General features: G+C 45.6%; 12 protein-coding genes across 12 annotated transcripts; 4 read left to right on the top strand and 8 right to left on the bottom strand.

Annotated features, from left to right (window-relative positions):
* Positions 1-2346: 2346 nt before the first annotated feature.
* On the bottom strand, positions 2347-3844 carry VTP01DRAFT_10360 (uncharacterized protein; the record flags this gene model as incomplete). The annotated part of the gene is made up of 4 exons (XM_069378714.1): positions 2347-2945; positions 3013-3455; positions 3523-3689; positions 3770-3844. 4 exons carry the CDS (start codon positions 3842-3844, stop codon positions 2347-2349), a joined length of 1284 nt encoding a protein of 427 aa, XP_069239785.1.
* A 477-nt stretch (positions 3845-4321) lies between these two features.
* On the bottom strand, positions 4322-4985 carry VTP01DRAFT_10359 (uncharacterized protein; the record flags this gene model as incomplete). The annotated part of the gene is made up of 4 exons (XM_069378712.1): positions 4322-4398; positions 4474-4511; positions 4577-4766; positions 4832-4985. The coding sequence occupies 4 exons, from the start codon at positions 4983-4985 to the stop codon at positions 4322-4324; spliced, it is 459 nt and encodes a 152-aa protein (XP_069239784.1).
* Positions 4986-5931: 946 nt separating this feature from the next.
* VTP01DRAFT_10358 (uncharacterized protein) lies at positions 5932-6168 on the top strand (the record flags this gene model as incomplete). Its single annotated transcript, XM_069378711.1, has 1 exon — positions 5932-6168. One exon carries the CDS (start codon positions 5932-5934, stop codon positions 6166-6168), a length of 237 nt encoding a protein of 78 aa, XP_069239783.1.
* A 57-nt stretch (positions 6169-6225) lies between these two features.
* On the bottom strand, positions 6226-6904 carry VTP01DRAFT_10357 (uncharacterized protein; the record flags this gene model as incomplete). The annotated part of the gene is made up of 3 exons (XM_069378710.1): positions 6226-6384; positions 6549-6750; positions 6801-6904. The coding sequence occupies 3 exons, from the start codon at positions 6902-6904 to the stop codon at positions 6226-6228; spliced, it is 465 nt and encodes a 154-aa protein (XP_069239782.1).
* A 696-nt stretch (positions 6905-7600) lies between these two features.
* VTP01DRAFT_10356 (uncharacterized protein) lies at positions 7601-8082 on the top strand (the record flags this gene model as incomplete). The annotated part of the gene is made up of 2 exons (XM_069378709.1): positions 7601-7705; positions 7777-8082. 2 exons carry the CDS (start codon positions 7601-7603, stop codon positions 8080-8082), a joined length of 411 nt encoding a protein of 136 aa, XP_069239781.1.
* A 1096-nt stretch (positions 8083-9178) lies between these two features.
* Positions 9179-10676, top strand: VTP01DRAFT_10355 (uncharacterized protein; the record flags this gene model as incomplete). Its single annotated transcript, XM_069378708.1, has 5 exons — positions 9179-9356; positions 9416-9472; positions 9528-9644; positions 9702-9846; positions 9902-10676. The coding sequence occupies 5 exons, from the start codon at positions 9179-9181 to the stop codon at positions 10674-10676; spliced, it is 1272 nt and encodes a 423-aa protein (XP_069239780.1).
* Positions 10677-11593: 917 nt separating this feature from the next.
* Positions 11594-12561, bottom strand: VTP01DRAFT_10354 (uncharacterized protein; the record flags this gene model as incomplete). The annotated part of the gene is made up of 5 exons (XM_069378707.1): positions 11594-11892; positions 11961-12034; positions 12082-12261; positions 12327-12384; positions 12456-12561. The coding sequence occupies 5 exons, from the start codon at positions 12559-12561 to the stop codon at positions 11594-11596; spliced, it is 717 nt and encodes a 238-aa protein (XP_069239779.1).
* Positions 12562-12784: 223 nt separating this feature from the next.
* On the bottom strand, positions 12785-15084 carry VTP01DRAFT_10353 (uncharacterized protein; the record flags this gene model as incomplete). The annotated part of the gene is made up of 11 exons (XM_069378706.1): positions 12785-13098; positions 13162-13278; positions 13342-13450; positions 13506-13565; positions 13623-14129; positions 14187-14273; positions 14340-14447; positions 14512-14544; positions 14612-14686; positions 14744-14856; positions 14937-15084. 11 exons carry the CDS (start codon positions 15082-15084, stop codon positions 12785-12787), a joined length of 1671 nt encoding a protein of 556 aa, XP_069239778.1.
* Positions 15085-15299: 215 nt separating this feature from the next.
* Positions 15300-16234, top strand: VTP01DRAFT_10352 (uncharacterized protein; the record flags this gene model as incomplete). The annotated part of the gene is made up of 2 exons (XM_069378705.1): positions 15300-15454; positions 15532-16234. The coding sequence occupies 2 exons, from the start codon at positions 15300-15302 to the stop codon at positions 16232-16234; spliced, it is 858 nt and encodes a 285-aa protein (XP_069239777.1).
* Positions 16235-16394: 160 nt separating this feature from the next.
* VTP01DRAFT_10351 (uncharacterized protein) lies at positions 16395-18039 on the bottom strand (the record flags this gene model as incomplete). The annotated part of the gene is made up of 4 exons (XM_069378704.1): positions 16395-16635; positions 16697-17040; positions 17206-17323; positions 17393-18039. 4 exons carry the CDS (start codon positions 18037-18039, stop codon positions 16395-16397), a joined length of 1350 nt encoding a protein of 449 aa, XP_069239776.1.
* A 770-nt stretch (positions 18040-18809) lies between these two features.
* VTP01DRAFT_10350 (uncharacterized protein) lies at positions 18810-20240 on the bottom strand (the record flags this gene model as incomplete). The annotated part of the gene is made up of 3 exons (XM_069378703.1): positions 18810-18985; positions 19061-19999; positions 20057-20240. 3 exons carry the CDS (start codon positions 20238-20240, stop codon positions 18810-18812), a joined length of 1299 nt encoding a protein of 432 aa, XP_069239775.1.
* Positions 20241-20641: 401 nt separating this feature from the next.
* Positions 20642-22030, bottom strand: VTP01DRAFT_10349 (uncharacterized protein; the record flags this gene model as incomplete). The annotated part of the gene is made up of 5 exons (XM_069378701.1): positions 20642-21041; positions 21097-21302; positions 21358-21493; positions 21567-21831; positions 21898-22030. 5 exons carry the CDS (start codon positions 22028-22030, stop codon positions 20642-20644), a joined length of 1140 nt encoding a protein of 379 aa, XP_069239774.1.
* Between the last annotated feature and the right edge of the window lie 1766 nt (positions 22031-23796).

Here is a 23796-nt window from a genome sequence, read left to right as displayed (position 1 = left end):
CAGCGAGACGAGTTTGTATGTACATACGTATATTGTTGGACACAGAAAAAAGGTAGAGAGAGATCAGCCATCATAGTTGATAGTGGGATTTAAGATATAGAGCAAGAGAACGGAGAGAAGCAATTGTTGAGAATGAGTGAGATCGCTTGGTGGTGATGGATGTTTCGAAACATTGTTTTAGCGAGCGAGTGAATGGGTTGGTAAAACAAGAAAAAGAAAATATTCGTCGGATCGTTGGATGGATGGATGTTCATCGTCGTCGTGCAAAGCGGCACCAAAACTCATGGCTGTCATGTTTCCATGGTGAGAACAACGGTCGACCGAGAACTTGGGATTACTGTACTGTACCTGAATCGAGTGACGTCCACTCCGCAGCAACTGCAGAATCCAGAGTGCTGCTGGTTGCAAACGCGGTTGTTGTTACTGTTGTTCTGAAGATAATATACCATTGCGTGTGTGAGTGTACCAGAAAGGAGGTGGGAGAGAGAGGAAGGACACAAACGTGAGGTGCTTTTATATCCACAGGGAGGAGAAAGAGGGGGAGGCTGAAATTAGCAAATTTAAATGCTTTATTATTGTATCGGATCCGCAATGACAGTTACGTATGCTGATGATGGAGAAATTCAAATCTGCTCCAAACAACACCCACCACCACTCTTTGTGGATCTTCTTTCCGGGGTGGGTGGGTGAGTGGGGGGCAAGAACCCTGTGACCCCTATGCAGGATGGCGGTCCTATTGGTGCTTCAACTCCTCTCCTCTCACTCTGCTGCTATGTCTGCTGCTAGCATCGCTCTCTCCTGCTCCCGCTCCTATTTTTTATAGTTTGCTTTTTCATGTTCAAGCACTCACTGCTATGGTCACATTATCAGCATAGGTTTTTTAATTGTATAAAGAAATCGTTGGGCATGCATGCTAAAAGAAGGCTTAATTTCGTGAGGACGTGAAGAGCGGCCGGCGGATCTGAGCGGACCTTTTTGCTCTTCTTGCTTTGTTTCATTATGCCTGCAATCATGTAAACTCCGTATGTACTTGTATTGTAAGAAGAATAATCCCAAACATGTCAGAAACGCCAAGGAGATGCGGGGTGGCGGCGCGCAAGCCATGGGGGATTAGCCGGGGTCCTGCTGCTGCTGCTGGAGTGTAGCAAACCCGCCAAAAAATGTTCGTTTTTCCTCTGCACCATGTCGTCATATACAAAGGGCACACTGCTGCCCCCCCACCCTCTCTTTCCTGCTACCGGAAGTATAGTAGCAAGGGTCAGTCAATGATGGAAAATAATGGCTCATTTATCTGAATTCGAAAATCAGGGCATTAATTCAAACAAAAAGCCCTTTGCCCCCAATTTGGATCGACCCGTGAACGTGGAATCGATCAGTTTTGTAACGACCACCACCAACGTTGCACATTTCCACGTTGTTGATTGCACCCAGAAAGCTTAGTATCAAGTACCACCCCACGTTCCTGCTACCATAATAGACGTAAACCTTTTACAAGTAAAGTACTAGGAATCCTTCACCAATCACAGTATCCGGGTGTCTTGGAAAATAATTTGGCCCAAATTGCTCTGGCACCATGTTTAGTGGCCTGGAACAGGCCAGAAACGGCCTTCTAGCAAGACTCGAAATTGCAGCAAATTTGGCTACACTCTACGGCCAGCAAATGAGATGACAAGGCAAAAGCACAACACGATACATTTGGTAAAGTATGTCAAGCTTTCCCAGCGGATTAATCCACTATAAATCTTGCATCAAAGCTCTCTCTAACTAGACCTCGTGAATTCCATGGCAAGTTTCATTCCCTTGACTGCACAGTGTTCTGGTGATGAGGCATTTTTTGACCTCTTCGTTTAGTTAGAGCTCTGATGTTCTCCGTTATCCTACGGCCGGAATTCACTTCACGTGTTGGCAGCCTTCTGTAATGTGAAAAGGCCAGTCTCCCCTTGAAATATATTGTTTTAATAACGAGTTAATTACTTTGCACAAGGATCGCTGCGCGAATTATTGTCATCACAAATCGGTCCAGCACTTGAAGGAATGGGCGGTCCTTTCTTGTCATTGGTTATCACCACCATCACGAGCAAAATCTAATTGTTTCTTCTGCCAGATCCTTCATCCCCCACCCTCCCCTGGATGTCACGTTTGATAAGCTTAGGATACGTCACTGTGTAATCTATTGTGTATTCTTTTTGCATATGTAAATCATCATTATCATCTGAAGCAGCTGGTCCTACATACAAGCAGAGCAATGATAGTGCATCATATCCACCTCCACCGCCTCTCTCCTCTACTGTCTAACTACATGGCAGACAAAAACGTAGATATAAGACAAAGTGGACTCGCATTGATTCATGAAGGAGAAGTAGATTGAGAAGTACAAATACGATCCAAGTATTCTAAAACCTGATCGATTTCATTGCAATCATCCCTGACATCTGACACGAGTGCCTCGCTTTGCCTCAAAAAGTGCTGCTCCGAAGCAACCTTTTGCAACCCGCGTTCCCAATTTTTCCTCCACTGCGCTCTGTAGTGAGCGGTATCTGCCGTGTACTTTGCGAGGTCTACCTGCAGTTCCTGGAGCTCCATTGCACAGCTGCGCATCCACGCGTCTGACGGGCGGCAGCGCCGCTGGACAATGTCTTGGGTGATACCGTCAACCGCATCTTGCAGTTGGCAAAATCGCGCAGCGACGTTTGCCAGGTTGCATTCATGCTGTTCGAGCGACGGCGGCGGCCGCGTCGATCTGATTTTATCGATGCTGTTGGCCAACATATACTGGTATTGCGCGCGAAACTCGGTTGATATCCTCTGCAGTGCGTTGATATCCTCGCGCAGTTGATGCACGTCAGATTGAATGTTGACACATTCTTCTTTTTCTTTCTGCTGCTGTACCGCGCGTTTCAGTGCATGCAGCTGCTGCTCAACAAAGGTACGCAGTCCGGATGTATCTATACACACCAATAGAAATTTGTGAGATGATCAAAAAATCTATTTTTAATGCCATGCTTGGCTTACCAATGGGAAGCACCAATAGGCTACCATTGACAACATCTTGCATATCTGTTAAACGATGCATTGATTGAGTCACAGGATGCCGGATGTAGACGACAATGTTCCTCCCGAGCAGCATATCCGGTTTGTTGAATTTTTCCTCAAACAGCACACGCACATCATCCAGCGAATGCAGTCCACTTGTACAGTGCACCTTGCGGACGCGTTTGCCAAACTGCAAAAACAATGTCTTGCCCGCCGATTTCCTTTTTGCACTCCTCGGCGGCGGCTCGGGCGCCTTTGAACCTTGTTGCTCTCTGCGCCGGAGGACATGCAAAAGCTCTAAAAGGATATCTCGGATAGCCGGTATATACGACTCGTCGTCGTCGTCCTCCTCCTCCTCCAGCCATTCTGCCATGGCTTCCTCCAGTTCCTGCGCTATCTGCGCAACGACGTTGCTGTTGCTACTATTTTGAATTTACCGCTATTAGTCCTTTCAAGTCATGTTTGCTTTCAACGCATCTGTATTTTTACCTCATTGAGGGATCATCCTCCGTTACAAATTTACGCTGAGCTTCTTCTGCCAGGCATGATAACAGTCTGTTGTGTGCATTAACGACCAGCTGCCGATCTGATTTGCCAGTGGACCAGCCATCGAGTGCAGATAGCAGCATTTGAGTCGACGTAAGCAATTGCTCAACCTGAACTTTGGATGGTAACATTGTTTAGTTTATGATAGATAACTTTTGCAGGCAAATACGGCTGCTGTTGTGACACCTACAGAGTCTTGTGACGAGGCAATCTTTCTTGCATTTGCGTCGTAGTTGCCCGATGGGGAGTCAGGGGGTGATAGCATACTGAACAATAAGAAGGGAAACAGAAAGAAAGACGTGATATTCATTTAATCTGCTTTAGAACAGATCGTTACCACACTGACCACATTCTTCAGCAACCCCTATCGCTGCAAAATTCGTATTTCGTCAATCTCACGGAACCACCGTGTAGATTACAAGTCAATACGAAGCCATCAACAAGAAATCAATTGTATAAACATCAATTATTGCTTTACTTGCTAGTTTACACAGAAGTATTCTTCATGCGTCAGTACTGTCGCAAGATGGTTGATAGCAATGGATCACGATTGCGTGTGATAGAACAAGAATTTGGGATACAATATTTATCGATGCTGCTGGTTTTAACAGCATGGCCTGGGAATTTGGTGTACATGTTCCTGGTAAAAATATATATCACGATGCTTTCAATATATTGACCACAACATTCTTGGGCCTGCCCTCCCCCTTTTTCATTACAAATATAGATCGAAGTTTACTTTTCATTTATAGGAGTTGTTGCTTCGGATATCAAAAGATACAGAGTTCTCAATGATAGTCGTACAGCGGCCGTAGGGTGCTATGAGAGAGAGAGAGAGAGGTCAGTTGCAAGAAACAAGAAAAATGGGAATTTCCATATCTTTTATATACTTACGTCGTCCATCATTGTGGCGTGAACAGGGGTAAGAAGCTCTGCATTCAAAATCGTGGTCAGTGTAAATACACATATGAACGCGCGTAAGAAGATATTTACTTACGGTCCTACAACTCGCAAAATGTATGTGCTGCTTGGAAAATCTCGAGGAATATGCCACGTAAAGTTGACCTGTCGATTGCCGTTGCTTCTCAACCAAATCGCTTCTGCGAACACTTGGATTATGTTGCCTGTTCTTGAATCTGCGAGCGAGACAGCAGCCGAACCGAGCGATGCCATGCCATTAAAATTCACTGACCCGCGCTCCCTTTAGCATGGGTGCACAATACATCCATTGACGAATTGAATGAATAAATACCTTTATAGTGGATGGTCAGGTCGGAACCTGCATAGTGCGTACTGTGGTTGCGAGGCTCGAGTAATGATATATCATCTGCACACACACGTTGCAGTAAAAGGAATGCTAGTATGAAGAATGGCGCAAAAAGGAACGTCAAGGGACCTTGTCGCATGGGTAAAACCGAAAGAGAGTGAACGTGACAGACAGTAGAAGCGAACAGGAAGAAGAAAAGTAGTAGGATTCAAAAGTTGTCACAGTCTATATATATATATATGTATATATATACATATATATACGTCTGTCCAATCTTTAAAGCATTCCCATTTTTCTTTGATGAAATCCTTGGAGCTACGTATAAATACATCCATAACCGTTTGTGCAATTACTTTATTCAATGAAAATCTAACCTTGCTTTTCTACGGGAATAAGGGGCTTGCTGTGCATTGACGACTTCGCAAAAATCTGAATTGATTTATTTAGCATGTCCTCGAATCATGTGATCTGCAGATGCTGGTTGCTTCTTCTTTGCCAATATAGAAAAAGGTACATATTTGTTAGATACTCTTGTATGAATCCATCTATTCACCATTAGCTCTTCTCGTCAACTATTCGTATCTCTCCGCCTGGCGTACCCTCTACAGGATCAATAGCTATAGTCCAAGGAATATAGCTTAAATGAAAGGTCAAGTAATACTTCATTTGTGTAATGGTCCGTGCGTGGGAGGTGGAGGAGATCCATTTGTCAAGCTCGACCGCCTTTAGCTCTGTCGTTTTTTGGTACAGCAACAAGTTCTGCCACTGCACATAAGAGCCTTCAATATAAAAACTCCCCTTCAGAAAGATCGATCTTTTGCATATGGTTCCTATACATCCGGTGATCCATCAACACTCGAAAATCGATTTTAAAAGTATCGCTAGAATGCACATTAGTGCGACCCCTTTAGTAAGCGCAAAGGATGGGCCAGTACCGTTTTGCGTTGGCAGGTGCGTGATGGCTCTCGAGGAGATGATGGGATCGGCTGCTGAACCCGTTATCCAAAATTGTATATCTGATTTCCGTCCCACAAACATTTCCCGTCCATTCTCACACACACACACACACACACACACACGCACATATGGGCAAGTTTGGTTTCTCATTAGCTGTATCGATCGGTGCACTTGTTGGTGGCGCTGCAGGATTCTACTTGCTTGAAGACTACAAGATCAAGTCCAAGGTTGGTGCATGCAAACAGAACTATGTAGATTACAAATCAATGTTGATGGAAAGAATGCCACAGGAGAAGCGTTTGGCACTTTTGCTCGAAAAGAAACGGGACTTTGAGCAACAACGGCAAGAAGAACAAATCTTATGAGGACATCGACAATAATGAATAATTGGACGTCGTTGTTATCGGGCAACTTGAATACCTTTAAAACGCTCTCTCTCTCTCTCTCTCTCTCACAGCCCTAGCATCAACAACAAAACAACAACGACGACGATAATAATCACCAGACGTGTATACAATCCTCTTATTTATACACCACACTCCAGCCATGCATCCAGTCATGACTTGCCCGTTTTTCCAAACCTACATTCATTGTTGATTTATAGAACGCATCTATACCGTCACATGGATTCTAGATCTTTGCGACAATGCTTTTTTAGAATAGCAGTATAGGTTCAGTATCTACATAAACAAACTGCAACTGTTTCTGTCCGGCCAGTTTACCATCCTTTATTGTTGCGCTTAACTTTGCTCTTAACCACCGACCAGAACTGTTCAATCGGGTTGAGTGCGGGAGAGTATGATGGCAAGTAGGCATAGCGATAATCGCGGGACGCGATATATTTAGCAATATCGTCAGACTTGTGGATATAGGCGTTATCAATAGCAAGATAGTAGCCTTTCATGTGTGGATACTGGTCCATCTCATCTATTGTAGCCTTCAAGAAGCTAAGACAATGACTTGCTACTATTTTTGTACTCTTAAGCTCAGCAATGACCTCCTCGCTTCCTCTTCTTGGCCGGCGTCTGTGGCGGTCTCAGGCTGCATTTGACCAGATCTGAAGCAGAGATCGCGCCCAAAACGGTGGCTGTCTGCGCTCATCTTTTGGGCACAGTGACTATCGCAGGCGAACCTTTCTTTGACCGGGCCATACTGCGTTTCATGTTGACGTGGAAGGCAGACTCATCCAGGAAGCCTAAAGTCCATATCGGTTCCCTCCCTTTGCGAACCCAGTCAAGGCGCTCTTGAATCTTGGTCTCACTATACCTGTCCACAGGCTGAAACCGACCATTCTTAAATGACAGGTTGCATTCATCCTCACGAAGTCATGAACAGTGCTTTTAGAGACTTCGAGCCCTTTGAACCTCTGCAGCAGTCGCTCCATAAACTGTTCCAAGACCGCCGAAGGATTCATATCGACGTACTCTAGAATGACCTTCTTATGCTCTTCACCGAGGACACGCGGACGACCATTCTTCTTACGCTTCGCGAATACGCTATCAGGATCCGCCTCCTACTGTTTGGCCGTCTTTGAGCCGTCCGAACATGGATACCCAACCGCTTTGCGGCAGCTGAAGCACTCAGAACTTTCTCAAACATCAGTTTGAAGGATCTGGCTTTGTCCTGCTTTGCCCTGATCAGTGTAGAGCGTGTACACTCGCTTGCTGTCGACGAGTACGGCAGATTGGAGCCCATGGACTACGTCGTCGACGAAGAGCAGTACGCTCTGAAACGCTAAGTTAATACACGCGATGTTTGCGTAATAGAACTCGCGAGAGCGATCGCGGGTCAGATACCATGCAGAGCGAAGATGCAAAGAAGGTTGTAGATGTTGGCATGAGAGAGCGTCGATCACGGCCTAGCAATTTCGCCAGTTTAGAAGCATACGATATGACATTGCAGGTTCTCTTCATTTTAGGGTAGGCTTTTTCTTTGTTTGCAGTGGGCTGAGCTGACACATCAATTGCTGATAGGAGTACGTGGAAAGTTCACGCTTCCAGGTGATGCAAAGCTTGGGCAAGGTAGATAGCTCCCTGCACTCTTTCGGCCGGTATTTCAGCCAGAATAACCAAGCTCTCGCGCCGTCCAGTAAGCTCCACTGGACTCGCTCTACTTGGTACAAAACCCTTCCTGAGACGCCACTTTGTCTACCGGCCGACTCTATATTGGAACATCCATCATATCACTCTCGTCATCTGCCATGGAAGATCAAGTCGGCAACCATCATGCGGCAGAGGCCGATGAGTTTGGCTGGCCCTCAAGGGCAGCCTGCGGCGTAATGTTTTGACAGGAGGGACCTGATGACCGCCCATATGGGGAACCAGAGTCAGATAGCCCACACCTGTAGTTTTTTCTTTCAGTATTTCACATCTTTTTTCTATAGTTCATCAGTATTATGTTTTTCATATATTACTTACGTTATTATTATAAATCAATTCTATCGGCTCGTTCGTCAACACAATAGCAGACAGCAGATTGACTATATTCTAATGGAAAGTACTACATACTGAAGCTTTATTTTACAACAGTCGCAAGTCAAAATAAAGGCCGCGAGCCAATTCCTCTAAAACATTTCCATTCTTTTTTCTTCCATGATATCGAACAATAGCATGGATGATACACACTTGCCATCCACGATCGTTCAATCCTACCAAAGGAAGAGATTGCTCAAGTCGACCTTTACATAAACCTTGGTCGATCAACTTGCCGCACGAGTACAGATAAATGCCCAATGAGCGACCAGTGATCAGTTCCTACTGTACAACTTCGTAGTGCTGACAATCTTCTTCTGCTGTAAACTACATACTAGACTTTGAAAAAAGTATCCCCGGTTCTGTTTTGATGCCTATTTATGGCTGGCGGAGAGCTAGGTCATCGATCATGGATCTGATTATATCGAAAGCAGAAAAATGGTACAAAGACTAGAGAGTTATTATAGGCTGCATCAAGATAGAAGAGCAGATGGTGGCTTCGAAAAGAAGGAATGAGTTGTATGAGGTAAACGAGACGTGTTGGATGAATCAATAGGACGCGTTACAAAACCGGGATGCGATATCATCTGTAGGACCAGATTCTTCCATCATCCAATATTGAACACTGTTTTCTCATTGGTGTGATTATAAACAATTTGCCAAGGAAAACGATGTAAAAGCATATGTTGATGTTCCTTTGATAACATACATCTTCGAGAAGCACGCGGCTAACTTGATCCTCGTGGAGCATGTGTTGTGCTTTCTTTTGGATAAGTTTAGGCTGGTGGGAGGACGCGCGTGATTTGGCGCGTACACGCTGCGCCATGCGGTCAATGCGGACCAACGTTTTGACAATCCTTTTTTTTGTTTTACCTCTTTTTTCCCCTGCCGGTTTCTTGTTGATATGAATTCAAGCAGCGATTCAGTTGATCAGGAGAATGATGCTTGGACGAACTTGATTGCGGCTTCGCACGCGTTGTACCGCAGCATTGAAGACATGCGGACTCGCCAACCCAACAGCAACAATCAGAACAGGGAAGGTGTACATATACCCACGGCGAATCTCAATCGCTTCAAAGAGGGTAAGATTAGTTGGGGATTGGTGAATCTATGCTGCACGTTTGCTGACTTGTACATTTAGCTTTCTGCTGCCATATTTGCGTCGAATTGTATGACACGCCCTACACACTTGAATGCGGTATGCGATATTTGGTTGCTTTCGGACGCGAGTTATATCCTAATCAAAAAAGCAGGCCATACATTCTGCGCCGTTTGTATGAACAGCTGGTTCCAACGACAAAAAACGTGTCCCCAGTGCCGCCAAGTCATTGTACGGCGACCAACGCCGGCCTTTGCTGTGCAGGACCAAGGTACTGATCTGCAACATATTTAATTTCCGTAAAAAATTCATCTCACAACTCCTTCAGTGAAAGCGTTTCGGAAGCACATACTCGGGCAAGAAATGGAGAACGATCGCCAACAACAAGGAGAACAACGGTTAGAGGACCGTCTAAAAGAGATGTTTCCCATCACACATCGTGAAAATTATGTACATGATACAGAAGATGGCGTGTAAGCTTGATACTGGATGATGCCGATCGTCCTTAATCTGATCTCCAACATATAGATATCGCTGCGGTGTATGCATGTATGAACTTGAAGAAGACGGTCTATGCGAGAGATGCAACATAAATTACAGAATCAACTACGGAACGCAAATGGTTGACGCAATGCGAGGACTCGGCACTGAAACAGAGGAAGAGGAATCAAATGAAGACGACGAATCACTGGAAGGATTCGTAGTCTTTGATGAAAACATCAGCGAAGCAAGCAGCGACGAATCATTATCATCAACCGAAAATGCTATGTATACGTCCTCTGGTGAAGAGTCTTTCAACTTTAGAACGAGCAGAAATCGTCCACCGATAATCTATTCATCAGCATCAGACGAAAGTGAAACCGAGCCTGAAATTGAAAGTGGAAATGTAAATGAAGGTCCAACCGAAAGCGGCAGCAGTGATGACTATTCTCTGAGCGACGATGATGATATAGGGAATGCCAGCATGGCAACATCATCCAGCGAGGAGAGTATGCATGACAGAGTTCTAGCATCTATGTATGATACCGACAGCAGTGACAACGATCAGTCAAAAAGCAGTAGCATTAGCATCGTCAGCAGTGCCACCAGCAGACAAGATGATGATACGGATACCGACGACAGCAGTGTAGCTCAAGTCGTGCAACCTACTAGCCAAAGTGAAGAAAGCAGTAGCGAAAGCAGTAGCAGCAACAGTAGCAGCAGTAGTAGTGACCAAGATACATCTGACAGTGATGACGATAGCGACACTGCAAGCAGCAACGACGGTAGTCTAAGAAAAAGACGGCGAACTGTTTACCAGTAGCATGCATCCCATATATCGTACCATATGTATATGAATCACTGTACAAACTGTTTCATGGCACGCTGCCGATATGCGACAAAATGTATAATAAAATTCCTTTCATACGTTCCTACTAGCTGAGAGCTAAATATTATCGAAATATCGTTGCCCTGCAGCGAAGTACGGTAGAGGTTTGCACCGTGTAGGCAGAATTCCCATTGCGGCGGTTTAGTCTGACTATTCGAGCGGGTGGTTTCGCTTATGTGAGTGGAAGCTATCGTCGCAACGATCCAACAACGCATGCTTCGGCACGACGTGGAAAGCTATACACTGACTGGATCCTCAAGTCCATTGCCTGAACCAAAGGATTTCATTTTCTCTTTTTTCGTTTGTATGAAGCATTTGCGAGGCAGCGCATTTAGCCAAAGACGGGATTACCAAGCCGCACGTTGACAGGTAGCGCCTGCCTATCGAAATTTTCACTCTTTCTGCTTAAGCGTGACACGAAAGTCTGTACAAATCAAAAAGACAATGTGCCGATTGAGGCAGAGTGGAAAAGAAATAATAAAAAAAACTCTAAAGTTTTCGAGTTTCAGTCACTTTAAATGCTTGTAAGCAGACACACTTTACTCCATTTGGTTGTCGCTGCTTTCTGAATTTTTCGGGATGTTTCCTCCTGAATATGTCATTTTCAAATGCACAGCGTGCTAAATATTTTAGGCCTCTGCAACTCTGTAATGACAATGTTTATTCATTATGATGGTTGGTAGTTGGTACTGCAATGTAAAACGTATTATGTAATTGTGGTATTAGGAAAAGTAAACAGTGGTGCAACTGTGATGTAGTAAGAAAAAAATGCATGAATGATGGTTATGATTTGTAATAGACACAACAGACTGGGCCGGCCAGGCAGGCATGCCTTCGTATGCATAGAATTCTCAAAAAACAATTGAAACAGCTGCGCTGGCAAAGATGAGCATGCCCATGGTTCCTAAAAGACGCCCGAACAGCCAGATCGCGTCCTCTGGTGCGCACAAGTTGCGGGAAGCCGCCGACCTTTCCTTGGCCGCGTTCTTGTTGTCTGCCGTTCTTCCGCGATGGTGTCCCAAACCGTTCGCCGGCTGCTGCGTTGCATCCGCTGTTGCCGAACTGGTCACCATCGAAGGGTTGGATGTTCCTACGAGCCTGGTGCTTGTGGCCACGTTTGGAGGAGCTTCTGGATCTGGTGATCCGGAACCTTAAAAGTCGAAATTTTAATACGCCTTTGCAAATACTCAGGCATTCCTACTACTAGACTCTTCTTACCCTGCTCGATAAAGATCGGTGCAGACGAGCATTTATCTCCGCCTTCGTCCAAAATAATGTAATCTGTAATAAAACTGTTAGAAAACATTTCGGCAAAAAAGAAGAAAAAGACTGTTTATACTTGCAGTCATTGGAAGGTGCAATGTTGGTCGGAAGTTTCATGGCGTATTTGCCTTCAGACGCGGAAACCTCGGATGCCAGCTTTGCAACGACCTTAACCTGCTCCTCTGCTGCTGGAGGTGCCGCTTTGGAACCCTGTGCCAAACTGATGGACGCCACGCCGTCGGGAGACGCCCCGGCCCTAAAAAAGAAAAGAGTCAACGACGACCACGTTTCGTGCCCTCCTCTGCATCGTTTTAAACTTACCACGACACGGTCACCAGCTCGCCCGTTTTCCAGATAGTTCCCTGCATAGGTGCAGTAACTGATCAATAGCAATTTTGTAAGCGAATGTGGAAGGCAAGAAAAAAAAGCAAGCTAGCTCCGCTAACTTACTAGAACACGCCAGCGACACTGCAGCTGATGCAACAGTGCAGAATAGGATCTTCATGTTGCGTAAAAACGGAAAACCCCTGGTCATTTGCTTAGATGACAAGGCCATATCTTGAAATATCTGCGTGAATTTGTTCCGTGACTCAACTTTGCAAATATACGATCAATGTAAATCGTATTTGTTGACACACGCACTTCCCTCATCTTGTTTTTTATGTCATAGTATACAAACTCGAATATAGAAAGTGGGAAGCAACGATAAATTCGGAAAAGATAAAAAAAAAAGAGAGAGACATGTGTGTATGTGTATGTGTATGTGTATAAAACTACTACTAGTGTTGTTGCAATTCGACGTAGTTTGCTGGGAACAAGCCCACCGTCTTGCCATCGGCAGCAACACCTTGCCACCAGTCCTCGCTCACAAATTCAATGTGGGTGATAACATCGTTTTCTCTGAACGAAATCTCATTATCTTCACCGGCATCGTAGTCGTAAAGGGCAACAGCGGTTTGTCCGAGATCTTGCTTTGGAGGAGGAGACTGATGAGTAGTAGTAGTAGTCGATGGCTGTTGCACGTGATGATCCTCTTGCTTGCCACCAGCAGCAACAGGCGCGGTTTCTTCTTCCAGGACTTGGACGTAGTTTGCTGATAATTATAACCCATTAAAATATATAATTGCCCCGAATTGATATTTTGATTAAAGCTTACATGGAAATAGACCTTCTTTCTTGCCATCTTCGCTGACACCGAACCACCATCCTTCGTCCACCTGGTCTATCTGAACAATGACTTCGCCTTCCACAAGTGTCATTTCGTTGGCCTCGGCTGAAATTTCCCGTTTGGGTGAGAATCAAGTGATACTTTGCATTGACTTCCTCGACAACATACCAGCATCGTATCCGAAAAGCACAACCGCCGAAAGACCTCGAGCGCCGTGGGCGCCTGTCACGGCAGTGTCGGCAGCGTGCGTTGCTGTTTCTACCGCGCGGTCTGCAGTCTATGTAAAATGTCAGCATACCGTTGAACACGCAATTTTTTTCTTCACGACTTACCTGGTCCAATTGGCTTTGCAAAGCTGCTTGCTGTCTCTCCATCTTGACGGCTTGTTGCTGCTACGTACGTGTCAATATTTTTGGCAGTTTTTCCAAGGAAACCACATAATCTCTTACTCTTTGCCGTTCCTTCTCTTCTTCCTCCAAACGTCTTTTCTCTTCTTGTTCTTGGATTTCTCTTTGACGTTGGGCTTCAGCTGCTGCTTGGCGTTGACGTTCTTCTTCTTCGCGTTGCTGTTGCAATTGCTGTTGTCGCTTTCGGTCTTCTTCCGCCGCCGCAGCTGCCGCTGCCGCCGCTCTTTCTCTTTCTTCTGCTTCTCTTCGCTCCTGTTCTAATTGGCGCTGGCGTGCTGCCTCTGCTTCAGCAGCTGCTCTGCGTTCCGCCTCGGCTCGCTCTTGTTCTTCACGGAGCTGTTGCTGTCGTCGCTGCTCCTCCTCGTCGTCCTGTTGCTGTTTCATCGCCGCTGTGCGCTGTCTAGCTGCAGCTTCTTCGCGTTCGCGAGCCTCTCGCTCAGCCTTTTCTCGCTCAGCCCGAACAGCAGCTGCTTTATCTTCTGTTTGCTGAGGTTGCCAGCGCGATGCTAAAGGTTTAGGAGCTGTTTGCACCGGCTTGTAGTTTGTGCCCTATTCGTATAACCGTGTTAATTACATTTGTAGTTTTGCCGACACTATCAAACTAACCACAGGCGCAGGAGGACCCTCCTTCTTCATCGATTCCCGTTGCATCGCGGCAATATCTGGTACCTCCGTCTTTTTGTACACTGAACCCTATATACAGCGCGCTGTTAACAACATTGGCGTCGTCCTTATCTGTTACATTGCATGATTTCATACCACAGGAGTAACAGCTGGCATCGGTCTAGGCTTCTCCTTGTGGAAACTGTATTTTGCTCCAGACGATTCAGATACGCGTTTCATGATCAACTCTGGTTCTACATCAGCCTACACGATTAAAATCGTCAATAATCACCATATAAGGCATTAAATAAAAAGACAGAAGCTATACCTCATCGCGAGCGTTGATTTGTACGTGGAAGCTCTAAATCATGCCAAATTCAAGGCGTTTGCTGATGATAGGGCATTTTGAGATCATTTTTTTCTTTTACCTTGAAGAAATTGGATACATCGTTGAGGTGCGAGTTGAAGAATACCTTGCGTGTTTCTGGAACACCACTGCCGCACTATCGACTTGTTAGCCACAGTGTATACTCCTGGTATATCTCACAAATATACATTACCCAAGCAATGAAGACAAACTTTGGCAGCTCTGTGTTTGGATCGATAACTCGAGCGTACGCAAACTGCATCTTTGCGTCGTTGAATTCTTCGTTCAGCTCCTCAAGTCCACCGTCTTGTTGAGTTCAGCGAGATGAGTATGACCGCGGGTTCGAGATGGTAGCGCGTATTAAGACGCATAACAAGATACGTTACCACCGGTGCCCTGAACTTTAAGGTCGCTGGTTCCCTTGTCGTAGGAGAAAATAAGCCAGTTCGTTGGGTCACTGTCGCTCAGCACGGCGCGGTATGCCTCAGCGAGCTCTTGCCCGTGAGTCGCTAAATTCACATGCATGCTTGTCATCGTTCAAGATGTATCTTGGCAGAACAGGGAAAGAAACGCCGGAAACTGAATTTTAGGCATTGCCAGCAGCAAAGCATCAAGTTTTAGTTCCGTTTCAGCAGCTTCAATCTTTTTCCTTCCTTTGATCTTGGGTTTCCGCCTCCCAAAGGTGTGTGTGTGCGTGTTCCTCACTGTCTCCCTAGCATTGGAATAGACGGCTTGTGATCTCGGCCACCATGGACGATTCCGACTTCCGGTTGGGGAATCTCCCCGAGGATCTGAACGTGTTTGCATCCGAGGGACCGCCGCAAAACATGAACTCCAACGTGTCCAATCTGTCCTTGCGGCAAGATATTGACCAGTACGGGTTGGCTGGAAAGATATGGCATAGGTATACACATAATGTTTGCAAACAACAGTAGCAACAACAACATTTTACTCACATCCATGTAACTTTTGAGATAAAAGTGCGTACATGCTCCAGCATTATTTTTCTTACCACGGACAAGAAACGACGAAGACGGAACCGCCACAACCTATCCCGCTGGAATACTTTGCCACAGCAGCAGCAGCAGCATCAACACCGGCACCGGCACCGACGCGTCCTTTCAGGATCCTGGAGCTCGGCGCAGGTACGGGCTACGTGGGTATCTATCTTGCCAATATCCTTCGACATCCGTGCAGCGTGTACATTACAGACCTGACTCAGGTTCTTCCGCTTATCCGGGACAATGTGGCTGCACATCACAAACCTGATACAGCGACGATCCACGTCGAGCCACTGCACTGGGGAAACAAGGAGCATGCAGACAGATTGTTGGTCGACGCGGGTGGAGAATTCGATCTGGTGGTTGTCAGCGACTGCGTCTACTTTCCCGAACTCTTCTCGCTCTTGACGCAGACGTTGGAACATGTATGCAGTCCAAAGACCAAGATCGTGATTGGATACAAATGTCGGTCGCTTGAAAAGGAATGCGGATTCTGGCAGGATTACTTTGGACGTATTTTCAATTACGAGCCTGTGCGCAAGGTCGACAAGCAAGGCAACGTCGTGGGATTGCTAGGCGAAGAGGAACAAATCTTTGTGTTTGTAGGCACGAGAGCGGACCACTGCAAACCGGCAGATGATAAATTCACAACTCTGTTATTTTGCAACATTGGTGGATTTTGATTGTAACCCATTTTTACTCTTTCTCTTTTGCATAGAAAGAAATGTACGGTAATGTAATAATAATAATAATAATGATAATAAAAAGAGGCATTAGAGTATTTATTCAAGATTGGAGTTGTCGTGAATCAATTAGTAAACAATCTGGGAGTCTTTCTTTTTTTCACTTGCGGACAGATCTGGGGGAGTGCTGGTGGCTGTAGTAGTACGCATCCAGCTCGTTCTGTAGTTCCTTGACACGTTCGCTCTGCTGCTCAAGCTCCTTGTGGAGCCTATCACGTTCACTCAAGAGCTGCTGCTCCCATTTACGGAATCGAGCTTCTTCGGCTTTCACCTGTTCCGTGAACCGCTTGCGGAGCATCTCTTCTTCTTCCTTGAACTTTGCATTTTCCGTTGGTTGCGAGCTAAATTGAGTTCAGTTTACAAAGGTTCTTCCTAAATATTATGCTCCAACTTTTCACATACCGAGGATCTCCAAATTTACGGGTTTCCATCTGTGCTTGCCGATAGTTTTCATAGTGCAGTTCCTCGGTGGTCGTGATAAGGTCAAGCATGTGTGTCCGAATAAGCAAGCTACGCAGCTTTCTGAAATCGCAGTGGTCATCGTTTTCCACTTCGGCGCAGCCCCAACTGTATTGGCGGCCCTTGACACGCCGGCCATCGACGGTCACCACGTCTTCCGTCGAACCGATCACCGCAAAGGGAAGAGCGGCCATGATATTGGCGTTGCGCTTCGTCGTGCTCTCGTCCTCGCTTTCGATAGGACAAGAGTACACTTGGATCTCCTGTGCCGCTATGACACTGCGAATCTAAAAGGAGGAAGGAGGAAGGAGTGACATCCCCTGTATGTTAGAGTTATACTGCACCAGTCGAGGAGGAGGACGAACAAGGAAAAGGGGAAGCATAAGGGGGGTCAGAGAGTGAAAGGAAGGAAGGGAACTCCGTTATGAAGGCAAACTGAAAGAGCAACTTACATTTTGTTTGAACTTTGCAAGGTCAGCCGGTGTCAAGGTATCTGCCTTGGCGATAACGGGAATGAGGTTCACGCGAGAACCAAGTCGTTTCATGACTTCTATATCCAAAGGTGACAAGCTGATGAGATGGGTTGTTAGCAAAACCTAGTAGCTCTCTCTATCCCTCTCACACACTCATGTTACTCACGTGTGGCCCGTTGGCTTGATAAAGTATAGACAGGCATGGACACGCATGTCTACCAATCCTTCTCGGCAAGGCTGCTGCTCTTGCCGCATGTATTTCTCGTGCTGATCGTCGATAAAATCAACGATAGGGATCCAACTATGTCGGTTATTTACATAGTCGCCAAAGCCTGGTGTGTCAATGATGGTCAGCTTGACCTTGAACATCTTTTCTTCCAGCTCTGTTGAAGTTTGATTAGATAGACATATCCTCCACCACTCTTGGCTTGTCGCCCAAACTTGCCTGCTTTTGTGATTTGGATCTGCACTGTCTTGCTTGGTGGTCTCAAACGTCTTTTGCTCAGATTCTTGGGCTCCTTGATAGTGGATGTGAACAGAGTATTGACGAACGTTGTCTTGCCAACGCCAGACTCTCCTGCAGTTGCGGGTAGTTAGCCGAAACCTTTTTGTCAATCCGTTTCGGACAAATGTATATTTCGAATTCTCGAGAATGGATGGCTTACCACACACCATCAGTGTAAAGTTGGCGCCATTTTTTGCGACTATCTTGTGCCGCTGGTTCGGCAAGTTTGCAATACCAGTGCCTGTTGAAGTAATAGGAACTGGTGGCGGTGGAGGTGCGACTTCGACGGGAGACGAGACAGTGGTCATTTTTCAGATAGATCAACTGAAAAGAAAGAAAGAAAGAAGAAAGACAAAGAAGAAGAAATAAAGACAACACAGGGGGATAACTGTCGCGTTATATAAAAGGGGGCGCCCAGCTGCCAAGTTCCCCTTAGACCCGCACGCGTACGCATACACACATACACACGCTCTCAAGTCAAATTCCCCTAAGTTCTTGTAAATCCTCCTCCGTGATTCCTCCCGCACACCTTCTGTAAACCCCATTTATCTCGATGGTACTTAAAAAGATATTTAAAAAGCACTATTCCACGTTTCGACCTATATACAACTTCTTTATTGAAAAGTGGTGATACAGCTCAGGATATGTACTCTGTTCAATGTCAAACGCAAGGCAAAAAGGGGGAGGGATTTTTGCAGAGCTGAGAGTGAGAGATCCGGGAGGAGAGAGAAAAAGGGTCCGAAGGCTGCATTGTGCATAACGAACCTGTCCGCTGTTGCTGCTACGATCACACATGTATCTTTTCGGTTCCGCTCTCATTTGTATAAGAGAGTCTTTTACTGTTTTGAACTGTACCAATGCAAGTAGCCAGCGGTTGGATAAAAAAAGTAGCAACGTGGGGTCTATGGATAAATGTAGAAGAAAGAAAGAAGAGAAGAGGGAAGGGATGCATGGTGGAGAAAAAGGGAAGTAAGATCATGCAGCCAACCAATTTCTTTTAGGACAGTTTTTGGGTAATTGGGATAAAAACACACACGCAAAGCGTGCCATGTTTTTCTTTTTGTTCATATTGAGGGATCTATCGCTCTTCTTGCTGGTTAATAATAGCATGGTAATTTTCAGAGTTGCGTTTGAGAATTTCTAAGACAGGTCCAAGTAAACGAGTAAAAGCTTTCTTGCCGAGTGTAGCGCATTTCAGGCGTCCCTGCGCAACAACCGTAGCTGCACGGGGCGTATCATTCAGCAAAGCGAGTTCTACAACAACAACATAAACATCATTATTTTTTAAGTATCTGTCCCGGCTTCTACGTGCAGTGCGAATAATCTTACCACCAAAGTAGCTTCCTCGACCCAATGCGTTAACTTCTTGTCGCATTCCATCCAGATCGGTCTTGTAGACAGCCGCCTGGCCTGCTTCTATGATATAGAATCGATCGCCGATATCACCTTGAGTCACGACAGCTTGACCGTCTTCAAAATACACGGATTCCAAAGCGTCTGCGATCTTGTGTCGTTCGTAGGACTCCAAAGATTTCAAAAGCGGGACTTCCTCGAGGAAGGATTCATACATGCGTCGTTTGCGTGAAGTGTTTTCCATCAAAATTGTTCTGAAAGTTACGCGATCGAGGGCCCACAAAACCGCATCGGATGTTGCAACAATGGTTGCAGCACGTGGTGCATTGTACATGAGCGCCAATTCACCAAAGCTGCCTCCAGCCTCGTAGCTTGTGACTTTGTTAGGCGGTTCGCCTCCCTTGCTAATGTAGCAATCAAATGTACCCGACTCGACGACGTAAAAGTAGTCGCCGACACCGCCTTGTTCTATGATTGTCTGTCCGGCAGCAACGCGTTTTTCACTCATTGCATTAACGACGTCATGGTATTGCTCTTCATCCAGGTTCCTGAACAAAAAGTTGTTGCTGACCGAAAGTCGGATGCGTTCGCACTGATCGTCGGTCTTTGGTATCACCTTTTTGACGAAATCATGACCATGCGATGGTGCCATGGATTCCGCACTCACAGAAGTCCGCCTATCACGGTTATACGACGGTGGCGGCATCGTTGAGAACGGTTCTGTGATGAATTTGTCGTCAAACTCGTCATCGTATTCGTCCGCAAACTCATCGTCCTCATCATCATCCTCTTCTCTGTGATCATCGCTATCCATGTAATCCACTCGATTCTGCCCGGGATCAGTCGGTCCGTCCAAGCCAACACCGCCAGTGCTGCTGCCACCGTTAGCCGCCGCCAAAGGATGATGCTCTGTTCCTGCGGTAACGCGTGAGAATACAAACAAGGAACAAAAGCAAGCTAAAAAAAAATTACCAAAAAGTGAAGGCGCACGTTGCCCGCGCAGCACTGCACGTTGTTCTTCGAGCTTTCGGTTGAAAAAGTTGGCACAGTACTGCAGAACATCTTCGGGTTGGTCTCGGCAGTAATCTGTGTGGAGCTCTGTCAACAGCTGAGTGTACTCATCCGCGCTTGACAGAAAGTAATTGTCCACGGTCATGATGAACTAAAAAGATTGTGCGGTGGAAGAAAAAAAGGGAAGAAGAAAAAATTGAACGAAAGAGAGAGAAAGCGAGAGAGAGAGAGAGAGAGAGTGAGTGAGTGAGTGAGTGAGTGAGTGAAAGGTCAAGAGACAAAAGAGTAAAAGAAAAAAGGAAAGCCTGCTGAGGATGCACCTTTGTGTAACGGAACTATGTACAAGTGTGGCCCGCCTAACCTTGCATCCAGTCATCCTTTTTGCCACACAAAAGTCCTTGGTTCATTACGTAAGTCTTAAAGCTATGTACCCTTGTTATCTTAATTAACAAAATCCTGCAAATGGTGTTGGGATCCATGATGTCATAATCATTTATTCGATAGAGAAGAACAACAACATATTCTCAACTACATGTGTTTAAACTTTTAGGCGCTGTTCTTTGCGGCCATAGCCTTGGCGTGCTTAGTCACAGTGGTGCTGATATCCTCATCCGAGGCGCAAAGTTCAAAGCTGTCCATCTTGCTACAGGGCATTGCAATTTGCCAGAAAGCGTCGGCAGCCAAGTTCTTCTTTTCGACGATACCTTGCCAGACAGGATATTGGGCGTCACGGAGCTCGGCAGTGCTGAGACCGTATTCTTCCATAATCACGGGTTTTCCTGCGTCTTCTTGTGCAGTTACGTGGTCCTGGATATACTGCGTAGCCCAGCTGCCGTTGGTATCCTTGCCCCATGTCTCGGGATACAGGTGGAAGGTACCAAAGTCAATCGAGTCGAGAGCCAAGATTGCATCAAAGTCCATACCGCTACCACCATTGTACTCGTAGCTATATCACGATCTTATCAGTTTGCTGCCTCCTAAAGTAAACGTGTTTCAAGTACTTACTCAGGAGTGCCCTTGTGGTTGAAGAAGCCTTCATCGCCGACAGCGACGAGTGGTTATTGTCGATAGACTTGATGTAGCTGCTGATCTCCTTGATCCAGGCAGTTGTCGTGGCGGTGGAGCAGTTGGAAGAAGCAGGGAAGTTCTCGCCGCCTTCACAGCGAACTTCGTTGGCAATTTCCCATCCAAAGATAGTGGGGTCCTCCTAAATGTCTGTATGAGTATACACTCTTGCGTCCATATATGAGTGGTTTTCTTACCGAGTACTTGACGCCGGTGAGCGAGTTCTTGCGGTTCACGACGTGGTTAATGTATTCCTTGAACGAGGCGATCATGTCCTCGTTGGTATCGTCGTGGTACTTGCCACCAAAGTTCTTGACATAGTAATCCATGCCACTAGTACAAAAGATCAATTACATGTCAATACACCGCGACTTTTTAGTTTCCCCCTTTTTTGCTATATACTTGCCCATAATCTTCCCAATTGTTGTTGAGGGCAAAGATAAGCTTGATGCCCTGAGCCGCGGCTTGCTGGATCACGTAATCAATGCGGCCGAGACCAGTCTCGCTGTCATCGTTGATAATCATTTGCTTCTTGATAGCATCCCATTGCTGGAACCAGACGCTGTCTGTTCCAAGATTGAACAACCAAGTGCGGACAACAGGGAGACCGAGGGATTTGGATTGCTTGAAGACCTGCTGCACAGTATCCTGGTCGCTGTTCATCAAATAGTCTGCAACAGAGCAAATTTCAATCAGAACTCTAGTAATAAAACTCTGCTTGCAAGGATGCAACTTACATGCGTTGGTGCCCTCAGAGTAGAATGGTTTGCCATCCAGGGTGAATTGGGTGCCTTCAGTCGACACAAACGACGAGGCTGCTATGGCGCCAGCGGCCAAAAGGGTAGAGGCAAAGAGCGAGAGGAATTTCATGTTGGCTGTGGGTTTTGCTTGCAAGTGAGAGTTTGTTTAAAGGAATGGACGGGTTGGAGAAAGATATTCTCGTTGTTGTTGTTTGGACGATCGTGCTTTCCAGAGGGCCTTTATATATACGCACATTCCGTCCTGTACCTGTCAGTTAAGATGAACCGCGGTTGACCAACTATCTGGTGTGGTTTGGCATACAGTTTGTGACACATTCACATTAAGTGATCATGTAAATTATCGGCACTTTATTCCACGAGCAGTGGGACCGTTGATATATGCCAGCATATAGACCAATATAAATCTAGTAAGGAGCTATCTGCGAAATGGTACCAGTCTCTATACGACACATGAATCCTTTGAACCGCGGAAAATGTTGTTGGTTTTGCCACTGTCTCCACGTTGCACAAACAAGGAAAAACTTGTTCATTGTACCTGATCGACTTGTTCTGTTGCAGATCTTGGGATGTTCAGGTCAGTCAGCGAGCGGGGGATCTTCACCTGAGACCACCGCGGGATACATGTAAAGTTTTACCACGTTTTTCCATGGAAAAAGCGTGTCCAACTGAGTGCAAAGTACGTAGTTCCCAGCAGCGTTTAGCTGAAACCATTGATTCAACCGCAGGATACATGACTTCTTGCAGCAAAAGACCTTGACCGTAAGTAGTTGACATTAATATGGTTTTAGCGCAGCTTCACTTTCATCTCCCCAAAATAGCACAAGTACCCTGATTGGGATATCGAAGAGAGGTGAATGTACATAGTCCTTTGATGTGCATTGACTAATGTCCACAATTATATAATCAATGCTTTTAATAGCATTCTTGCGGCTTTCTACATATTCAACAGCTGTCTATAATTCTCGATAACAACAACCAGCAGCAAAATTTTTCATCATTTGTCCGTTTCGTCGGTGATTGAGTATAAGTTAAGAATCATCGTACAACGGTGTGTGTATCCACAGCGCCGTCTACTTTTCACAGCAATTAACCTTGTAGGAGAGACACCGTGGGATGGTTTTTCTCACTCGCTTCAATGCGTAACAATACTTCATAACAGTGCTGGGTGCGCAAGATCTGCCGAATTCCCTCCTCCGCTTGTCGGCCAATCGATGACCAAAATGCCGCCCGGCGCAAAATCGGCCTCCAATATTCAATTGAATAGAAGACCTGCAGATGCTCAAACACAGCAATAGATACTCTTATCGATTGAGCTTTGCCCATTAGCTTCTAGTGCTTTCGATGTACACGTGTGCATATTTTTCCCTGAAATTCATTCGTATATGCATTATCTTCATGTTTGATTACTGATCATTTAGATCGTCCTTGTCTGTGGAGTCAAAGATAGAAAAGTCAATTATGACTCTACGTTGCGTCTGTTTAGTTTGAAAAGCTTACTTATCTATGCTCGATCGTCCAACAATCGATTGATAAAACATGAGCACAAAGACCAATAGCGGTCGTTGACTGTTTATCTAGAACTTGCAAAGTCTTCTACCCATGAAGCATCGTCCTATACGCATCATACATAAAGTGAAATCATAACATATTTCTAATCGTCTATTGCATTGCTGCACGTGTTTCTTAAAGACATTATATCGTAATCAGCTAAAAAATGCTCTGCTTGAATAGAGAATTGCTATCATCGTACTATCGACAAAATGATCTGATATTTTTCTGCCAAGTTTTCAATTTATGGAATATTGCAGCGACAGACAACGCAGTCATGTATTACATCCATGATTCGTAGAATGTCAACAAGCTAGGACGCTGTTG

This window comes from Rhizomucor pusillus, assembly GCF_041956525.1.
Source record: "Rhizomucor pusillus strain CBS 183.67 unplaced genomic scaffold VTP01scaffold_8, whole genome shotgun sequence".
NCBI lineage: Eukaryota > Fungi > Mucoromycota > Mucoromycetes > Mucorales > Lichtheimiaceae > Rhizomucor > Rhizomucor pusillus.
The sequence above is the reverse complement of the archived record's forward strand: the minus strand, read 5'-3'. Positions and strand labels throughout refer to the sequence as shown.